We start from the raw sequence: 21,095 nt of genomic DNA on the forward strand, positions 1-21,095 counted from the left end.
ATCGTCCATGATATTTGTGCTTTCCATAAGCCCTACGACCTTTATTTTTCATTTTACAAATCTTTTTATGTATATACTATATTTCTCTCTTCCCCTTTTCCATCTTCCCAGTGATGTGTCACAAATTGATGTATTTTTATTGGGTGAGGCCCAGGTAATCTCCCTGTTTATAACTCTGGCGTTTCTGTGAGCAAACATGCAAAGTGAACTTTGGTTTATCTCCTATCATAATGTAGCTGCTAATTGCTGGCAGGCAGGCTGTGTTCCAGGGTCCACGTGACCAGTGGGGCATGACCAGAAAGGAGCGTGGGGAAGAGTGCACCAAGGGACCCAGCTAGAGGCTGTCTAGCTGGAGTTCCTGCTTCCCTAAAGGCACAGAATAAAACAAGTGAGCACAAGGAGTATGGTTCTGAGGTAAGCAAGGTCCTGAAGATGATACTATTGGGCTTAGCTTTGTGGTCACTGCTCCTCCGTCCAGGGGTGATGTACTGGGCCTCCCAGATCAGTCAGAATTGCAATAATGGCAGTTACGAGATCAGCGTCCTGATGATGAACAACTCAGCCTTCCCAGAGTCCTTGGATAACTTGAAAGAAGCGGTGAATGAGGGAGTGGAAATAGTGAGACAACGTCTGCTTAATGCTGGTAAGAATATGGTCACAGATTTCACCTCCTACCTGTTACCACCTCTGGGGTCAAAGGGTTGCTTAGCAAAGATCTTGAGTTCTTTGCCTGATGATCTACTCTCCTCTAAGGGCTTGTCCCTTTCTATTTCAAGGCAGCAGATACGTAGAAAGATTTAAGTCCTACGGCAATGCGCTCCGTTGATTCACCCTGCTCTTGGAATGACCCCAACCCAGGGAATGCCAGATGTTCACAGTGATAAAGTTCCCCAGACAAAACTGTACAGATGGTCCAGTTTCAAGGAAGCATCATGTTCCTTCTGCAGCTGCTCAGAGGCAATATTTGGTCTGGACCTGAGATTTTGCAGGGTTACTAGTCAAGAAGATGAATTAAGAGAGTTAAATTCATACAGATACTCTTTTTTTCTAAGATTTTTAATCCATCTGTTCACTCTTTACATTTCTGCTATTATAAGACATAATAAAATAAATTTGCAACCAAATTCAGGGTTGCAGTTTTTTTACTGTATCTATTAATTATTAAAATAAACTTTGTAACATGAGATAAAATATATAAAGAGAAAAAAATCACATCTGATAATTTTCAGGCACCTGGATATTTCCAGTGTCTGTTTATATGCCTCTCAGTTTCTTGTTTTTAAGAACATGGTTGGGAGCACTATAGTACAGAAACAGGAACAATTTTCTATCCTTCTGATTTTGTTTCACATTATTCTGCAAGTGACTTTCCTATAGCTGCACAATCTTCATGTGAATCTTCACATCATGTGAGTGGATACATACTATTCCTCAAAGTAGGTATTTTTCCAAACCATCTAATTACTCCCTACTGTATGATTTTCTATTGTTTTTCATTTCTCATGATTCTTTTAAAATACTACAATACAATACTACTATATATTGTATTCATATATATTTTTTTCATTCTTGAGACTTGATCACCAAAAGTATAATTACGGAGTCAATGTCTAAATCATACAACTTAATGTTTATTCATGGTTCTAAAGAAGGTATGTCTTAATATTCTTTATTTAAAATTCTGTGGTAATCAGCTCTTTTCTAGTGCCCAAGCTTCATGGTTTCATTAGGCTCATGGTCTCCTTGCTATGTGGCTAGCACAAGGTATATATATATATGTTTGGTACCTCTGCCAATGACTGTCCATAGAATATAGAATGTATTTAGGCCTCATGGTATACATTTCTGTTCCTAGGATGTTTGTGTTTTAAGAAGTTGTCATAAATAACATAAATTGTCAAATAGTGTAATAACTTTTGCTGTGCAATAGAGATTTCTTTCAATCTTACCTGAGACAAAATCAGTTGTAAATAGATGGATCTGATCTAGATCTATCATGGAAATATAAGACCATTTAATAAAATCTCATTATTTACCAAGACTGTGGCATCACAGAAAGAACTTTTAATTTGAAATCTGAGGACCTAGATTAGAGCCTCTGTCCCAGAGCTTTCTCTCTTTGTGACTCTGGATGAGCAATTTTCCTCTCTGAGCCTTGGTTTCCTTGTTTATTGAATACCTGTCATGTCTAGGTAAGACAGTTAATCTCTTTAGTCATCACAGCTCTGTAAGATTGGCATTATTGACACAGTTTCATGGTGGAGGTTTAATAACTTTGCTGAAGTCATACAGGTTGCCTATTGGAAATGAGATTCCAACCCATATCTGTCTGGTTCCAAAAAGCATATCATATTGTCACTATAAGATCTTTACCCACCATGAACTAACTTTCTCATTAAAATAAGGCAGTGGTTAGACACTGTGGTTAATAGAAGCAGAGATTTGGAATCAGACAGATCTTGGTTCACATTCCAGCTTTTTATCTAACCATTTTCTCACCAGTGACTTGGAGCAAATTACTTAAGTTTTCTGAGCCTCAATTCCCTTACTTTATAAAATCACGATAGGGAATAGTTACCTCCTGTGGATATGGTATGAATTAAATGAGGAAATTCATATAAAATACCTAATACACAGACTGAGACATAGTAAGAATTAAATAAGTAGCAGTTGTTTTATTATTGTCACTGTTGTTTTTTTGTTTGTTTTTTGTCACTGTTGTTTTTTGTTGAGAATGTTAATGTTGTTACTGCTGTGGTGCTCTTCCTGCTGTTACTTGAACAAGTTACCAGGATATAAAATAAACAGTGTACTAGAGTGTTAAGATCTTGATCTCTGGACTCATATAATCTGAATTTGAATTCCTGATCCATCTATCACTGCTTAATTATAAACACTTTATTGAGCTGTTTATTCCAAGTTCCACTCATCTCATTTACAAAATAGAGTTATGAATGGTGAAGTAGTTGAACAGATAAAGTGAGTGGAGAATTCTGTGGAGGATGAAAGAATATACAATGATGCTCAAATTTTTGTATATGGTGATGCATCTTGTTATATGTATGTTCATGTATAGAAAATTCAAGAAGTACAGTTTGTAATGGAAAGATAGATTCATTTTCTAAACATATTGAGCATTATTATTTGGGGGAAATTCTAAGACAATCTATTTAAGGGCTAAATTGAAGAAAATGAAGAGTTCAAATGTAGGTGATGTCCAAATGGAAGAAAACAATATTTTTTTCCTAGTACTTAGGAAATCTCTGTGGATTTTGAAGAATAGATAGAATTTGGTGGAAAGCATGAAGAAAGAGATTCCTTCAACCTAAGGACATCAACATATGGTCCATGGCTAAGCACATCTAGTTCATACCCTTCAAACGATCTCATGTGCCAAGGGGGTCCCATTCCTAGACTCCAGCATGTATACTCAGATTCACTTTGGTCCAACCCCATCCTCAAAGCCCTGGTAGGAGAGAAAGGGTTCTGAGATTACTCTATATTCTATAGTATGCCACTTATCTTCCCAGGACTGAGGTATCATGGTGGGGTAGAGGTGCAGGCAGGATAAAGACAAGGAACAGCACTTGAGGGAACTGTTTATTTTAAAAGTTAAGCTTTGATTTGAAGTCATTACGTTGTCTGAATATTTTTCAGTATTTTCTTGAGAAATCACCTGGGATTTGGGGAGATAAAAGAGAAGAGATTTTCCCCTACCAGATTAAAAGACAAAAGCAAAAACAGTTCACATAACCATAAAATGTTGAGAGGCAGCAGCAGAGTACATACAATACGTTCTACAGAAGTGGCTCTCAAACTTTTTAGTCTCAAGACCTCTTTACACTCCTAAGAATAATTGCAGGCTCTGTAGAATTTTGTTTATATAGTTAAATTTATTGACATTTACTATATTGGAAATTAAGATTGAGAAATGTTTTAAAAATTTGTTTATTGATTAATTTAAAATAACTATAAGCACTTTATCTGTTCACATAAATAAAATTTCTTATTAAAGAAAACCTATATTTCTCAAGCCAAAAAATAAAAATAGGTGAGAAAAATATCAATTTTTATTTTTGTACATCTTTAATGTCAGGCTTAATAGAGAATGGCTGGATTCTCATATCTCCTGCATTTAATCTGTTGTAATAACACAATTAATATTATAAAGCCTCTGGGAAACTACTATATGCTCATGAGAGGAGAGTGGACATAACAAAGAATGTCTTAATGTACTTAGAATAGCTTTGACCTCCACGCCCTCCTGAAAGAGTCTTGAGGTACCTCTGGATTCCATGACCCACACTTTGTGAACTGCTGTTCTACAGCATATCAGTTCTAGAATCAGGTGGTCCTAGATTCAAAACTTCAGCTGTGTAACCCTAAGCAAGATAATCTACCTCTCTAGACCTCCATCTTCTCATTTTTAAGCTAGGAAGATAAAATATTAATTAACCTCATAGGATTCAGGGGAGGATTAAGGATTAAAATAATGCATGCAAAAAATTCATAGCCCAATGCTAAGCGTATAGTAAGAGAGATCATCCAGGTCTGTTCTGTCTATAAATGGATGAGGAACTGGGGCCCCAGAGCTGAAGTCACTTGCCCGAGGTCATACTTAATAGATGTTGGCTCCCCTTCTCCTAGGTCCTGTACAGGATTTATACTTGGGTTTTGTGTGCCTCTCCACCATGGGCTACCTGGACCATAGGATTTTTAAGTGGGTCATCTTCAGTGCCCTTCATGGTGGCAGAAGGGAGCAGAGCTGTCATAGGGATGAAGGAAGAGGACCTATCTTATATATTAACAGCTGCTGGTGTGGCCATCTTCCCAAAGCCCTGTTTTCATCACTCCCTGACTCCTCTTGCTGTTTTCTAAGACCATCTCCAACACTAGTCCCCACATGTACTCTCCTTTTCTTCTGGGACACCCACAGACTGACTCATACTGTTCTCTGGGCTTCATATACCCTATATTCTCCCTATTGTTATGAAAATTAAATAACAAAAAGGGTACAAAGTATTTAGTATTATGGCTGGCACAGGACTACATTCAAGTGTTCATTGTTATTAAATATATCACTGGCCCCACCTCTTCTATTAATTTTCTCTGACTAGTCTTATAAATTGGCCTCTCCTATTTGATTAGACCTATTGCCAACTCTTATTGAGATCCCTTACTGAACAAAGTATCAGAATAAGTGTTCTTTATAAAAGATTTTATTTAGTTGAGAGAGAGCATGAGAGAGAGAGAGATCACAAGCAAGAGGGAGGGGCAGAGGGAGAAGCAGACTCTTGCTGAGCAGGGAGCCCTATGCAGGACTCCATCTCAGGAGCCTGAGATCATGACCTAAGCTGAAGGAAGACTGATGGAGCCCCTGGGGGCTGAGAATAAGTGTTCTTGAATTAACCCTCCCTCCCTGAGAAGAGGCAAGAGGTAAAATGCTCCCTAATTGATAGACACATCTCTGAGGTGGCTGTAGAAGTGCAAAGACTATTTCATTCTCTGTCTTTAAAAATATTTTTATTTGGATGTTCAGAACAATAACTCCTGTTGTTGACAGGCTTTACTCTTTCAAAGGTATTAAAATTATGACATTTAATAATTATTATCTTAATCCCATCTTACATATAAGAGAACCAAGTTAGAGAAATTCAAATGGCTTGTGCAAGAACACACAGAAAGTCACTCATACTGCAACCAGCAGTGTGACTAGCAATGGAAATTTCCAGACTTCCTGTGTAAGGGCTTGGCAGGATGCCTCTGCTTAGGAATCTAAAATTTGTCCTAAATATTTTTTACTGCAGGGAGACAAAATGTAAGAGACAGAGCTTGGTCAAATGGTTGTGCTGTCTTTTTATTCCCTTCCAGAATGTAGTATCTAGCAATACTCAGGGATATTATCATCAATGCTCTTGCCTTCGTCTGAAGATGATCAATTATCCAAAGATCCTGGACTCTGATGGACACAGTTCACTGTGGCTTGGGGGCAGACCACAGGGGGGCAGCATGCATGGTGGCAGCAAACAGAATCAGCACCTTGGGAAAGTGAAAGAACAGATATCATAATGTGTGTATCTTTGCTTTCCTAACACTCTCCAGACATGTAGAAGAAATTTGCTGAGACTACAAGTGTGAAAAGAGGAGAGCCATGAACACAATAAAAATGTTGTCAAACTGGACTGTGGGATGGTTGCACAAATATATATACTTGCTAAAACTCATTGAATCATACACTTAAAATGGATGATGTTTATGGCGGATAAACTATACCTCAATAAAGCTGTTGAGAGAGAAAAAGACAGAGAGAGAAAAGAAGTGATAGGGAGTAATGTAAACTCAGAACTCAAATATTCCCAGGCCTGAAGATGAATATCCATTTTTTCCCTGCATTGACTGGCAAAAAGTAAATCTAATGACTACAAGCTACTGAAACATAACACCTCTGTTCTCTTTTTCCTCATTTCTGGATAACAGGCAAAAATGTAACTGTGAATGCTACCTTTATCTATTCAAATACTGTCATTTATAAATCAAGTGACTGCCGGAGTAGCACCTGTGAAGGCATCGACCTACTCAGGGAAATTTCAGTAAGTAAATGCTGTTTAGGTATCGCTCACACTTCTTGCTCGGCACCTGTCCGTGAACATCTCTTATGTCATCTCTAGTCACAGAGCTGAGTGTTTTGGAGAGAGGATAGTCTGACTTCATTTCCATATATTTCTCAAGTGATGAGGGGCCTCTGGGAATCAGGGAAAGTGGGGAGAAACTTCTATGTTCTATTTGTACACTATCAGTGTTTCACAGGGGAATTATTTTGTTTTAAATTGTCTTCAAAACTTGTTAAAAATGTAAATGTTGGCATTAGCTGGTCTTCTTTTATGTCCCTCAGGAAGTACATGAGATAAGGCCCTAGGCTAGAGATCTCTGTTTTGAGTCATCACCATTATATGTGGTCACAGATTAATTGCTGAAGGGCTGAATCTGCAACCTAAATTTTAAAGTAGTTAACTGTAATGGTAGAGGGTAGAAATGAGAAGGGAAAGATTCTTGCTCCTCCTTACTCCCAACTCCCAAACCCAGTCAAGGCTTTATGGAGTGAAAGAATGTTCCAGGCTCTCTAGAGGCAAGTAACTGTGCAAGAAGCCTTTTTCCCACAAAAACTCAAGACAGGGCTCTTCTAGAAGCAGAGCACTGGGTGTAGAACCATGGTTCAGAAGCTTTGATCAATAGCATCACCCTGACCAGAGGGGTCCGCTCGTGTCAGGAGGAGTGGCTGATTATAGTGATCTGTCTCAAAATTGGGGGAGCCAGGAGTGAGAATGGGGAGTTTATGCTCCCCTTTATGATGCCAGGCATGTACTTTGTCCCTTAACCTCTATAGATGGAGGTAGGCCTTGGTTTTCCAAAGCCAGGGATGGAATGTTCCTAATCACATTCCTCTTGAGAAGTAGTACCAGACACGATCTACAATCACCCACTGTTCACATTGCATTTTGTTCTCTTTAGCTCTGTTTTGTAGCTTTCCTTAAACTGCAACTTGCCCTCTTCCTCCAAAGCACCTCCAAACCTAGTCTTCCCACAATCTGGCCCACAGATACTGCTTGGGTTACAGTTTGTCAGTCCTTCTCCCTGCACCCAGAATCTTCCTCTGGACGAAGAATCTAAGTTCACTTATAGGCCAAATGTCCTTCTTCCACTCGGAGCATCATCACTTTCTCAGAATTCTTTCTCCCTTAGTGCCCGAGGCCCAGCCCAAGGCACTGTATGTTGCTCCTTTCTTGGGAGGCCCCCTTTCTTTCTTTCTTTTTTTAAAAGATTTTATTTATTTATTTATTTATTTATTTATTTATTTATTTATTTATTCATTAGAGACACAGAGAGGGGCAGAGACATAGGCAGAGGGAGAAGCAGGCTCCCTGCAGGGAGACCAATGCAGGACTCCATCCCAGGACCCCGAGATCACAACCTGAGACAAGGCTCAACCACTGAGCCACCCAGGTGGTTGAGCCTTGTCAGGAGGGCCTCTTTCAAACCTTCTGGAGTGCCTTCCCCTCTTGCCCTTCTTTCCTGTCCATTTATTCATTGTTTTCATTTTAGAGATTTGTTTTTCTTGTCTTTCTTGTTTTTTTCCTACAGAACAACAAACGAATGGGCTGTGTCCTCATGGGGCCCTCGTGTACATATTCCACCTTCCAGATGTAGTAAGTAGTTTGGTCTGTTGTTATTCTAATGCCACTGTAAGTTGAAGTCAGGGCATGATATCACTATTTAAACGATTTATCAAATAGCAGTCTAGTCGAGGCAATGCAGTCAGAGGTGTTGGAACCCTTGCATTTTGCTACTTCTCCCTAAGTGTCATTGTCTTATCCAGGTAGCTCTGCCTTTGCTTACTGTGGGGTGAATAACTGTAGCTATTCAGCTCCAGTTACTAACATCTGAGCCTGAGACGCAAGATGGTATAGGTAAAAAGTGAGATTCCTGGCAGGAGACAGGGAAGACAATGAACTTGGATAATTTGAGGAGTTTAATAAAGGAAATCTTCACTAAAGTATGAGCAGAGTGTATGGAAAGACACAGGAAAAGTATAGCACCCAGGGCACTAGCAGGGCTCTGTTCTATTCCTGAGGCCCTAGAAAAAAGGAAAATAGCAAGGTATTTCACAGCACTGATGATTATATAGTTAACATAATAAAGTACCTTCCACAGTGCCCTTATCAGCTTAGGGGAAAAAAAAAAGTTTCCAGGGTGCTTGTGTAGCTCAGTCAGGTTAAGTGACTGCCTTTAGCTCAGGTCATAATCCCAGGAGTCCTGGCATCCAGCCCACTTTAGGCTCCCCGCTCAGCAGGGAGGCTGTTTCTCCCTCTCCTTCTGCCCCTCCCCTGCTCCTTCTCTCTTTTTCTCTTTTCACTCACTCTCTTTCTCAAAATAAATAAATAAATAAATAAAATCTTTAAAAAACAAAATAAGAAATTTGTAAAGTTTCCAATATATTCCACAATAAAAATATTTCTCTGCCTTTGGGAAAATCATCCTCATCCCTTCCATTGATTTCACTCAGTGCAATTCTTATAATTCTCATCACCACAAAACATTTTGTTGTGCCAAATCACATCTTCCCCAAATCAAAATCCCTCTTCCGTGCCTTTTTTTCATCTGTTCAGTCTTCCCCTGAATCAAGGATCACCTTTGTCTAGATAGAGAAAATTATGCTGAAGGTAAAATTAAATTTCTGAAATTTCTATCGCAAAGTGTGCTTCTGACACCTCCTACCAGCTCTACAAACACACTCAGATGTTCAGACCCACTATGTGCCACAGACACATCACAGAAACACTTTCTCAGCTCATCTTCCATATCAAAGTATGGGCAGATACGGACTCTTACTCTTCCTTGTGCTCATTCCCAATTGTCATATTATCTGACCACTTATTGATTTGCTGTAGAATGTGCTCAGAAGGAAAGGAGAAGTAGGAAAATTGATTCACTATTTCTGAGGACCTTCCATGTGCAAAGACACATTTTGGCTTTGTCGCAGTGGAGATCATTAAGTAAAACACAGCCTCTACCTGATGAAATAGAGAAGGTGACGGGAGCACTGGGACCAGTACAAGGCAGAGCGTGATACCCTCCATTGAAGAAACACAGGATGATGTGGGGTGCTCAGAAGGAAGGAGCCCCAACTTGTTGGTAGAGCGAAGCTCAAGAGGGGAAGAGTTTCAAGGAGAAGATAGATAGTCTATAAGTTGAGTGTTAAAGAACAGGTGAAATTTTAAAGGGTAGCAATGAAGGGATAAGCATCCCAACCAGGCAGAGGGAGCATTATGTGTGAAAGCAAAGAAGTAGAGAAGTGTAGAGATTTTTTGCACATCAGTAGTTAACTGGTGTGCAAGAGATGAGCAGGGGAATAATAGAGATAAAACTAGAAAAAATAAGTAGGGCTATATTTGAGAGGTCATGAGTTCCAAGTGAGGGAAGTGTATTTAATTAGATTTGTATCAGAAACAAATAAGATTATGCAAGGAGGTGCCATACAAAGCAGCTCAAGTTTGGGAAGAGTAAGTTCCAACGGTATACAGGATAGGCTGAGCACACAGGAGAGACAGGTGGGGAAAGTCATTGAGGGGCTGAAGAGAAGAGGGCTGAACTAGCATATAAACAGTTGACATGGAAAGGAGGGATAGCCTTTAAAGATACTTAAGGGTAGAATCAATAACATTTGATAACTGTTGGAGTGAGGGATGGAAAGTAGTCAAAAAAAATAACTAAAATAAATAGGGTAATAAGGATAGGAGCAGTTTTGAGAAAAAAATAAAAAATAAATTTGACCATGGACACAGGGAGTCTGAGATGCAAGCAGAACACCTAGTGAAACCCTTCAGTGCAGTACTCAAGATGGAAGGGATGTGTTGCTTTGCTTCCTTTACCAAGTGCACATGAAAAGTCTTCATATGACTCCAAGGACTGGAGATACGGAGGTGAACAAGCCAAATACGACCTCTGTCTTCATGGAGATTGCAGTCTTGTGGAAAAGACAGATAGGAAACACATGCCCACTTCAGGAATCAAGGAAAAGTTCTGAAGGATAAAGAGATATTTAATTCAGGACTCAATGGATCAGTAAGATTCAGCCAGGCAAAGAGGCAAGGGGAACAGCATTTCTGGCTTATGTCCAGGCCCTAATAGAGAAGAAAGTTGACATGTTTCAGGAACCACAAGAAGATTCATGTGTTAAACGGGGAAGGAAAACTGTAAAATTATCAGGTGATGTGTATCTTAAAGTAATCCGTAGAAGAGCCAGAAGTAAGGCAATGCAAAGATGGAAAAGTATGGAGGATATCTTTCAGGCTCCCTGACATCTATGGTAGTTGTGGGGGCCATCGTCTGTTCTCTTAGCCCTACTCCCCCAAAGGCATATGTCCCAGCCTACATGTTATGACAATTCATTTTAGGATAAATCAAAGGAACCACACCACCACATAAACATGAAAATACCCAGAGTATCTTAAAGCTTAACATATGCTCAATAAATGTTGTTCTAAAATTTCCCTGTGTGGGAGGGACACCTATTTAAGTTAGAAACCCACTTGAAGGACCCTATTTCATTCTTACCATTTATAACCAACCACAGGCGGAAACAGGTTAAAGAGGAATCATATTTGTTCTACTTAAGTTAATCCTGACATTGGTTTCTTTCTCATCTTATGGTTAGCCTTGACACAGACTTGAACTATCCCATGATTTCAGCTGGGAGTTTTGGATTGTCATGTGACTACAAAGAGACTTTAACCAGGCTGATGTCTCCAGCTAGGAAGCTGATGTACTTCTTGGTTGACTTTTGGAAGGCCAATAATTTGCCATTCAAAGATTATTCCTGGAAAACTGCATATGTTTTCAAGAATAGCACCGAGTCTGAGGACTGTTTCTGGTAAGCAGGACCACTTATATGCTTCTAGCACTGGCCATGAACTCTCCACCCAAGTATGCAAAAGAGTAATGGTACCACATTTAGGGAAATGCAAGAATCAACCCTAAGACCTCTTCCTAGAAACTTTGGGGTGAACTTAGAAAGCACAATACTCCATTTCACCCAGTAAATAAAATATTCCTGTCAACTCTGAGTTTTTGTACTATAGACTCAAAGGTTTCAACTTATCTGTGATAATGAAGTTTATAGACAGAGCAGCCTTCCTTCTGCTAATAGCAGGAAACCATTATAAGGTACCTGACAAATGTCTACCATTTGTTTATATACACGAAGATTCCCTAAAACTTCTATACTTTTACTAAACTAGATATCCACCATCCAGACTATTGATACCATGGTGTGAACCATCTGTTGTGTTGATAGTGGAAATGAATCTTAGATGAACAAGTTCCAAGACAGATCTGTAAGCAATGAGCAAACAATATGGAAGGCCATGAAGAAACTAAGCTGGTTTCTTAGAGTTTCTCTTTTATCTTCTTTAGGTACCTCAATGCTCTGGAGGCTGGAGTCTCCTATTTTTCTCAGGAACTTAGCTTCAAGGAAATGTTGAGGCGAGATGACCAATTTCAGGATATCTTAATGAACCAGAATAGGAAAAGCAATGGTAAGAAGACATGGAAATAATTTTTTGTCAATTTCTTCCTTACAACTACCACATTTTTATGAGTTGTTTTGACAGATCTATTACCACAAAGCTCTCCTCATTACCTCCATATATCTTGTTCACTCGCGGAGATGCAGAGTTGCATGCAACTCCATCATATTATTCCTCTTATTGATTAAAACTCTATCCTATCAGAGAAAGGAGAAAGATAGTGTTGAATAAACACATTAAACATCATAAAAGTAATGACGAAAACCTAGCTTTTATAAACCAAAATGATATGACTCACCATTGATAAACTGCTTTTTAAGTTGATCTCAGTGCATCTATTATTGGATTTATGACTAATCTTCACACATTCTGAACCCTGGGCCTGTGATGACCAAGAGGATCTATTTACTGATATCTGACTTCAATTAAAATTACAAGGTTAGCAGACCATCTCACTTTCATCTGTCCCCGTATCTCACATGACCAGTGATCTCTCAGCTAACAGGTCAAGTATGGGATAAAATCATCCTTGCTAAGTTATGACGTGATTCGTTTCATTTTCCAATAGTTCTCTTTACAAATAAGATATATCAGGAGCAAAGGAATAACTTGTGGACCTTTCCTACAAAGGGAAGATGCTTGCTCACTAGGAATTCCTAGTATCACTCAAATCATCACCTGCTGGCATTATTAAGCATTTGTCATACTAAGAAACTTCCACGTACGAAACATTGCCAAGATGTGTGTGGGGGGGGAGTATAAATATCCCTTAAAAGAAGTATTCATGTCCCTAAGGTGTTTACAATTCAATTGAACAAATAGTATATAAAAAGATGCAATGAAATGTCCCCCAGCTCCACTTTCTCATAGTCATGCATTTGGGAAATCTGGTGGCAAAGAGGAGTAAAGCTCACAGAATGACATTGGACTCTGCCACTGAAATCCCTAAGACTGAATTCTGAGTTAAAAAGCTATAAACAGGGGATCCCTGGGTGGCTCAGTGCCTGCCTTTGGCCCAGGGCGTGATCCTGAGTCCCAGGATCAAGTCCCACATCGGGCTCCCTGCATGGAGCCTGCTTCTTCTTCTGCCTGTGTCTCTGCCTCTCTCTCTCTCTCTCTCTCTCTCTCTCGTGAATACATAAATAAAATCTTTTAAAAAAAAAGCTACAAACAAAGCTCAAGGGAAGTTGCTTAGGAGCACTACATAAATTCTCAGATTTCCTTGACTATATCTTTTTCAACCACTTTACAATTGGTGAGGTGCAGATCACTTATCAATGAAAACAGTTTTCATAACTACTCCAATCTGGTAAAAGAGAATAAACACTGAATTGATTCATAAAGTTGAAAATAAGAACTCTGCCATCTACTTGTTTTTTAACCTTTTGACATCTTGGCTTCCAGTCTCCTTAAATCAATGAAATTAAGGGAATGGACCAGAGGATTTTAAAATCTCATACAATTTTACTCTGACACTACACCTGTAACGAACGAACAAACAAACAAACAAACAAAAAAAGCAAAAGACAGTAATTGATGAATTGGTGCTAATCTTAAAACATAAATGTATCATGGACCTACTGTTTGTATATAGACTGTTGTGTATTTCCGTCCTTATCTTACCCTCTCTCCTCCAGTGATTGTTACGTGTGGTACACCAAGCACCATCAACTCCCTCAAGGGAGACCGGGCAGTGGCTGAAGACATTGTGATTATTCTAGTGGATCTATTCAAGTAGGTATAATATTGGAAAGTAATATTGGAAAGAACTCTTCTCTTTTCAGAAAGGAAAGATTCCCAGGATTTCCAAAAGATGCATTCTCTTTTCTCTTGCTTTGCAAAGACTTGAATGGGGTTCAGTCATTAAAATATGATAACATTTTAATGAATGTTTTATTCTTTCATCATGCCCTCATTTTCATTTAATTAACTGTGGCCTTAGCAGACATGCATATCTTTGACGTCATTATCATGTCTAAAACAGAAGATTTATGACCCATTAACCCCATATGTCTACTCATCTACAGAGATCCTCGTCTCCAGCCTGATTTTAAGATATTTTTCCAGGCAGTGGTAAATCAACCAATAACCCAAAAACATTATTTTTGAGAACGTGGGCCTTATCTGTGCCTTCTATTGCTAATGGCCTTTGATCCTAGATTATTTTTCCTTTGCCACCTTTGGTAAAGAAGAAAGTTTCAGTTACATGAGTTTGCTTTTCTGCCTTCTGTGATCCAGTCACAGTAGTGATTTTATCCTCTGTAATTCTCTAGAGCTAGAGAGAGAAAATTCTGGAGAATACAAACCATCTTCCTTTCCTTATATTTCAATATTTATTTTTAATTTTTTAAGGGCAGCCCGGTTGGCTCAGTGGTTTAGCACTGCCTTCAGCCCAGGGCATGATCCTGGAGACCCAGGATCGAGCCCCACGTCAGTCTCCCTGCAAGGAGCCTGCTTCTCCCTCTGCCTGTGTCTCTGCCTCTCTTGTTCTCTGTGTCTCTCATGAATAAATAAATAAAATCATAAAATAAAATAAAGGTAATTCCAGGGCTGCATTCCTCGGGGATCCCTGGGTGGCTCAGCGGTTTTGTGCCTGCCTTCCGCCTGGGGCATGATCCTGGAGTCCTGGGCTCGAGTCCCACATCGGGCTCCCTGCATGGAGCCTGCTTCTCCTCTGTCTGTGTCTCTGCCTCTCTCTATTTCTGTGTCTCTCATGAGTAAATAAATAAAATCTTTTTTAAAAAATTGGAATGTAATTAACATACAGTGTTATATTTTACCACTCATCTTCTAATATGATTGGAGACCCTACAAACTGTGTCAAGATGGTATTTGAGTCAGATTGAACTTATAGAAAGTGTCACTGGTGCACCTGTGCCCCTTGCCCCATTGGCTAGATCATATGACCTCACTTATCTGATTGCATCATTAATCATTATACCAGTCTCTACTCAGACTGGATACTGTTAATGTACTACATATTTCCCATATTTACCTAGTCACTTCACCCATACTATACGTACTTGTCATAGTGTTAAGAGGAATGAAACATAGGAACTGCAGGTCTATTTGACTACTAGTTGTTCGTTAAGGTAATCCAATCAATCAATAGCTTTTTAGCTTCAAAATACAGGAAAGAAGACAAAGCTATCAATAGTTCCTTCCTACAACCACATTGACAGCCACTTTCAATAGTTGCTTTGCCCTCTGGAAGGAGTCCTCAATGTAGCCAGGTTGGTGTAATCTTACTTTTAGCAAATCCTCAACCACCTGCCAAAGTGTTGGCATTCCTTTGTCACTGTACTCAAAGGACACCTGGCCATGTTGTGGGAAGATCATGAGATTTATTTGAAAGCTGATACTAAGTGGCTTTCAAATTGTAATTCTGACACTTCTGGTTTATTTGACTTTTGGATATTACTTAGAATCTTGAAATTAAAACTTCTCTTTTGTAAAATGAGAATAAAGATGCCTACTTCATAGGAGTACTTTTAGGATTAGGTATGATACTATAAGAAAAATACTCAGTCTAGTCCTCGGTGCATAGATGTGTTCACCTACTGTTTGAATAGTAAATTATGGCTAACCTAGTTATAACAGTTCAAACATGTTAGATTCTTTGCATATTAAAACACTCAAATGATCTGGAAGCTTGGAAACTATATGATTTGCAGCACAACCTTAGACAGTTTTGAGGATTTAAAATAGACCTACTATCCCCGAGGAGTTGAGGATATGAGATCAATACACTAAAGTCAAGGAGCTTACAGTGTTAGAGAAAATGTTTAGTCTCTTCATACTTATGTTTCGCCATAAATTTAATTTATCAAATTCCTCTGTATCCTATCCCAATATATCTAAACTATTATGAACACCTAAAGAAAAGAAAGTTTCCATATATAAACCAAAGATCAGTAAGCCCTGAAAGCGAGCACTAGCTCACATGTCCAGCTGCAAAAAAAACAAAAACAAAAACAAAAACAAAAACAAAAACAAAAACAAAAACAAAAAAAAACAAAAAAAAAAACCTCCCTCTTAGGGCACCTAGGTGGCTCTGTCAGTTAAGCATCTGCCTTTGGTTCAAGTCATGATCCCAGAGTTCTGGGATTGAGCCTTGCATCATCAGGCTTTCTGCTCAGCAGGGGAGCTTACTTCTCCCTCTCCCTCGGCCCCCTCCCCCAGCTTGTGCTCGCCCTCCCTCCCCCCCTCAAAAAGAGATAATAAAGTCTTTAAAAAAAAAAAACCTTCCTCAAAGACGTATCTGTGTTTTGATCTTCCTGTCCACTTGTGGGTGTAAACCACAGCCCTCTTACTCAACTTAGCATATTAGAAGACAATAAACCTATCTGGGAAAGTAGAAAGTTTTACAGGTTTTGGAAAAAAATGTTTATAACTATTTCAAGGCTGGCATTGTAGCTTGTGGGATTTGTAGAAGCTCCATATGATTTTTAGAAGAACCTAATTTCACTAGGAACTTGTGGTTTTTATTACAGTAACGACTACTTCGTGGACAATGTCACAGCCCCTGACTATATGAAAAATGTCCTTGTCCTCACCTTGCCTCCTGAGTATTCCATCTCCAACAGCTCTTTCTCCAAAGGCACACCACAGGTTAGTTTCATGAGTATGTTCTCTTTCCTTTATTAAGGGTAAGATATTATCATCCTATGCAAGACCCAAATTCTCAAGTAGCAATTGTTTTTTGTTTGTTTGTTTGTTTTACTCCCATTCACTTAACAAATGTAAACTGAGATAAACTCTGTGCAATAGGAAGATTACTGATACTTAAACTCGTACTAGAGGTCACTCTGCTGGGCTCTACACCAACACAACAATGCACACTCTTACACTGGAATGGAAGTGACAATGTGGGAAGATAGGAAGAAGCCCTGCTAATTTGGGGAAGTTGAAACTAAACAATGTAAAAAAAAAAAAAGTGGAGTTTCCTACATCCTAAAGCAACTTTCTGCTGTCACTGATATCAAAATTCTACCTTTAGAGATATAGATTTCTAGGTTAAGATATTGTCTTCTATTATAATTAAGTTGACCATTGTTTAAATTTGTCTAAGAGAGTCCTGCTTTATTCCTCTTACCCAGCATCTCATCTAGTTTAGCATTTATCCCAGAAAAAAAGAACCTATAATTGGACATTAAATCATGGCCACCTTGTTATAATGCAGGGGCCCCCGACTCTATAGCATATTGGGCCTTGTCAGTCCCGCACCTTACTGTGACTAAATTCATCAGATGTATTCTGTCCTCAGAGTTAGTTGAGAGCAGTTCCCTCCTGGGAAGAGGAGGAAAAGAGCAGTACTGAGGACCCTGAACAAACTTGGGATGGCAAGCCACCTGCCAGATCCAAAGAGCTATAAGGGAAGTTGGGTGCCTTGGGAAGTATCACAGTTTTTTCCTAGGTTAGCAGTTCTAAACCCTCCAAAAGACACTGAAGCCAATGAGAGGCATTTTCTTTTTATATATATTTCTAGCAAATATACTTCTGGGTGTAATATTCAGATATCATTTACACAGCTTCTAGGCTTTGGCAGAAGTATGACTCTTCACAGGTAGGAAGTACAAAATGCCCAAGTTGACAGAATTTACTTGGTCTCAGGGGGCATAAGACTTTTAATACAGTCCCAACTCTGTGAAGACCACCATGCAACTGTCGAAAACTGTCTTCAAAGCAAGTTTAATTGTACCACCCAATCAAATCTGTCCCTGGACCATTCAGGGTGCTGAGGGGCAGAGAGTATTTTTACTGTTGTTCTCTTTTATTCTTTGTGAACACATTAAACTATAAGCAACATCTTTTTCTATATAAAAGCACCCAAGAATTGTGAAAATGCTGCATGCTGTTCTTCCTAGTTGAAATGATAGATTTTGCCATCCTGAGAAGAAGATATAATTGCTTTTAGTTCCTTTCCTAAAGGCAGTGTTCCAGGTTTATTGATTCCGAAGGAAAGGCAGAATTTTGATACCAGGTTAATAAAAGACCCCTGGCTCAAGGACGTATTTTCCAAAGGGCTTCTTTAATCCCTAGGGGGATCCCTGGGTGATTTAGAGGTTTAGTGCCTGCCTTCAGCCCAGGGTGTGATCCTGGAGTCCCACATCGGGCTCCCTGCATGGAGCCTGCCCCTCCCTCTGCCTGTGTCTCTGCCTCTCTCTCTCTGTGTCTCTCATGAATAAATAAAATTAAAAAAAAAAAAAACCATACTTCTCCTTACTATCCCTTTACCTTTCCAGCTACTCTGCTGACCCCAAGAATGTTTTGCTCCAGATTCAAAACCAGAATCGCTTTGTGGGAATTCATTTTAAAGTTTTTCTTTCTCATTCAGGCAAAGAATAACTTTGCTCTTGCCTACTTGAATGGAGTCTTGCTCTTTGGACACATGCTGAAGACATTTCTTGAAAACGGAGAAGCTATTACCACCCCCAAATTTGCTCAGGGCTTCAGGAACCTCACTTTTGAAGGTACTGGTTTCCTAGGAGCAAACAACAGCAACAAAACTTAACACTTTCTACAGAAAGCTGAAGAAATTCAGGCTTCGCGGATAGACTTTGGGAAACAAAGAGGGGGTTTGGCAATAGATAGATGAACAGCTAGTTATCTTTGAACTTATTTGAAGGCAAATGCTATTGCCTAAGTTTGGGGGTTACTATTATCAATATCAGTATCCTAGTTTATGCTTTAGGATTTCAGAATCTTTTGATACCAAAGAAAGAGCATATGGCTTGGGCTTTGTACTTATGAACAAGCTCATCACAGGGTGTTTTGGGCAGTGATGTCCTGACTGTGCTTGGAGACTAGCAAGAAGAGAACTCTCTGCCATTTGATTTTGGTACTTCCATATCTCCATCCTATCCTTTAGGGACCTGGGACCCTGTGTTACCTCTCACACAACCAAACCTCTCATAACAATATCATCCCAAAGTTCCCAATACATATTCCTGACTGGGAAGTTTGGTATCTTATTGTAATTTTGATTTACATTTCCCTAATGATTAGCAATATGAAGCATCTTTTCATGTATTTATAGGCATTGGTATATGTTCTTTAGAGAATATCTCTTCAGTCCCTTGCCCCTTTTCAAACTGTTTGGTTTTCTTGTCTGGCTATTTTTTTTAAATTTTTTATTGGTGTTCAATTTACTAACATACAGAATAACCCCCAGTGCCCGTCACCCATTCACTCCCACCCCCCGCCCTCCTCCCCTTCTACCACCCCTAGTTCGTTTCCCAGAGTTAGCAGTCTTTACGTTATGTCTCCCTTTCTGATATTTCCCACACATTTCTTCTCCCTTCCCTTATATTCCCTTTCACTATTATTTATATTCCCCAAATGAATGAGAACATATAATGTTTGTCCTTCTCCGACTGACTTACTTCACTCAGCATAATACCCTCCAGTTCCATCCACGTTGAAGCAAATGGTAGGTATTTGTCATTTCTAATAGCTGAGTAATATTCCATTGTATACATAAACCACATCTTCTTTATCCATTCATCTTTCGTTGGACACCGAGGCTCCTTCCACAGTTTGGCTATCGTGGCCATTGCTGCTATAAACATTGGGGTGCAGGTGTCCCGGCGTTTCACTGCATCTGTATCTTTGGGGTAAATCCCCAATAGTGCAATTGCTGGGTCGTAGGGCAGGTCTATTTTTAACTGTTTGAGGAACCTCCACACAGTTTTCCAGAGTGGCTGCACCAGTTCACATTCCCACCAACAGTGTAAAAGGGTTCCCTTTTCTCCGCATCCCCTCCAACATTTGTTGTTTCCTGCCTTGTTAATTTGCCCCATTCTCACCGGTGTGAGGTGGTATCTCATTGTGGTTTTGATTTGTATTTCCCTGATGGCAAGTGATGCAGAGCATTTTCTCATATGCATGTTGGCCATGTCTATGTCTTCCTCTGTGAGATTTCTCTTCATGTCTTTTGCCCATTTCATGATTGGATTGTTTGTTTCTTTGGTGTTGAGTTTAATAAGTTCTTTATAGATCTTGGAAACTAGCCCTTTATCTGATATGTCATTTGCAAATATCTTCTCCCATTCTGTAGGTTGTCTTTGAGTTTTGTTGACTGTATCCTTTGCTGTGCAAAAGCTTCTTATCTTGATGAAGTCCCAATAGTTCATTTTTGCTTTTGTTTCTTTTGCCTTCGTGGGTGTATCTTGCAAGAAGTTACTGTGGCCGAGTTCAAAAAGGGTGTTGCCTGTGTTCTTCTCTAGGATTTTGATGGAATCTTGTCTCACATTTAGATCTTTCATCCATTTTGAGTTTATCTTTGCTAGGAATAAACCTAACCAAAGATGTAAAGGATCTATACCCTCAAAACTATAGAACACTTCTGAAAGAAATTGAGGAAGACACAAAGAGATGGAAAAATATTCCATGCTCATGGATTGGCAGAATTAATATTGTGAAAATGTCAATGTTACCCAGGGCAATATACACGTTTAATGCAATCCCTATCAAAATACCATGGACTTTCTTCAGAGAGTTAGAACAAATTATTTTAAGATTTGTGTGGAATCAGAAAAGACCCCGAATAGCCAGGGGAATTTTAAAAAAGAAAACCGTATCTGGGGGCATCACAATGCCAGATTTCAGGTTGTACTACAAAGCTGTGGTCATCAAGACAGTGTGGTACTGGCACAAAAACAGACACATAGATCAGTGGAACAGAATAGAGAATCCAGAAATGGACCCTGAACTTTATGGGCAACTAATATTCGATAAAGGAGGAAAGACTATCCATTGGAAGAAAGACAGTCTCTTCAATAAATGGTGCTGGGAAAATTGGACATCAACATGCAGAAGAATGAAACTAGACCACTCTCTTGCACCATACACAAAGATAAACTCAAAATGGTTGTCTGGCTATTAATGCCTAATCAGATATATGATTTGCAAATATTTCTCCTATTTTCCATGTTACCTTTTTATTCTGTTGGTAATGTCTTCATGCACATAGTTTTTAAATCTTCATGAAGCCCAATTTGCCTAATTTTT

At 39.2% G+C, this 21,095-nt stretch overlaps 1 protein-coding gene and 1 long non-coding RNA gene across 3 annotated transcripts in view; one reads left to right on the forward strand and one right to left on the reverse strand.

Annotated features, from left to right (window-relative positions):
• Positions 1-270: 270 nt before the first annotated feature.
• Positions 271-21,095, forward strand: part of GUCY2C (guanylate cyclase 2C) — a 72,472-nt gene continuing 51,647 nt past the window's right edge. The window contains exons 1-8 of one of the 2 annotated variants that reach the window (XM_077870996.1): positions 271-414; positions 6,478-6,590; positions 8,140-8,204; positions 11,213-11,428; positions 11,971-12,092; positions 13,721-13,817; positions 16,577-16,694; positions 18,421-18,556. In XM_077870996.1, the coding sequence (XP_077727122.1) occupies positions 8,152-8,204; positions 11,213-11,428; positions 11,971-12,092; positions 13,721-13,817; positions 16,577-16,694; positions 18,421-18,556 (742 nt within the window). In that variant the 5' untranslated portion in view covers positions 271-414; positions 6,478-6,590; positions 8,140-8,151. Of the gene's footprint in view, positions 644-6,477; positions 6,591-8,139; positions 8,205-11,212; positions 11,429-11,970; positions 12,093-13,720; positions 13,818-16,576; positions 16,695-18,420; positions 18,557-21,095 lie in introns of both variants that reach the window. The other variant, XM_077870995.1, reaches the window with a different exon arrangement.
• LOC144297187 (uncharacterized) overlaps positions 5,837-21,095 on the reverse strand; it is a 68,272-nt gene continuing 53,013 nt past the window's right edge. The window contains exons 7-9 of the long non-coding RNA XR_013364266.1: positions 12,197-12,280; positions 11,975-12,063; positions 5,837-6,039 (exon numbers count right to left, since the gene is read on the reverse strand). This is a non-coding gene — a long non-coding RNA (uncharacterized LOC144297187). The remainder of the gene's footprint in view (positions 6,040-11,974; positions 12,064-12,196; positions 12,281-21,095) is intronic.

The sequence above is a fragment of the Canis aureus genome, chromosome 25, assembly GCF_053574225.1.
Source record: "Canis aureus isolate CA01 chromosome 25, VMU_Caureus_v.1.0, whole genome shotgun sequence".
NCBI lineage: Eukaryota > Metazoa > Chordata > Mammalia > Carnivora > Canidae > Canis > Canis aureus.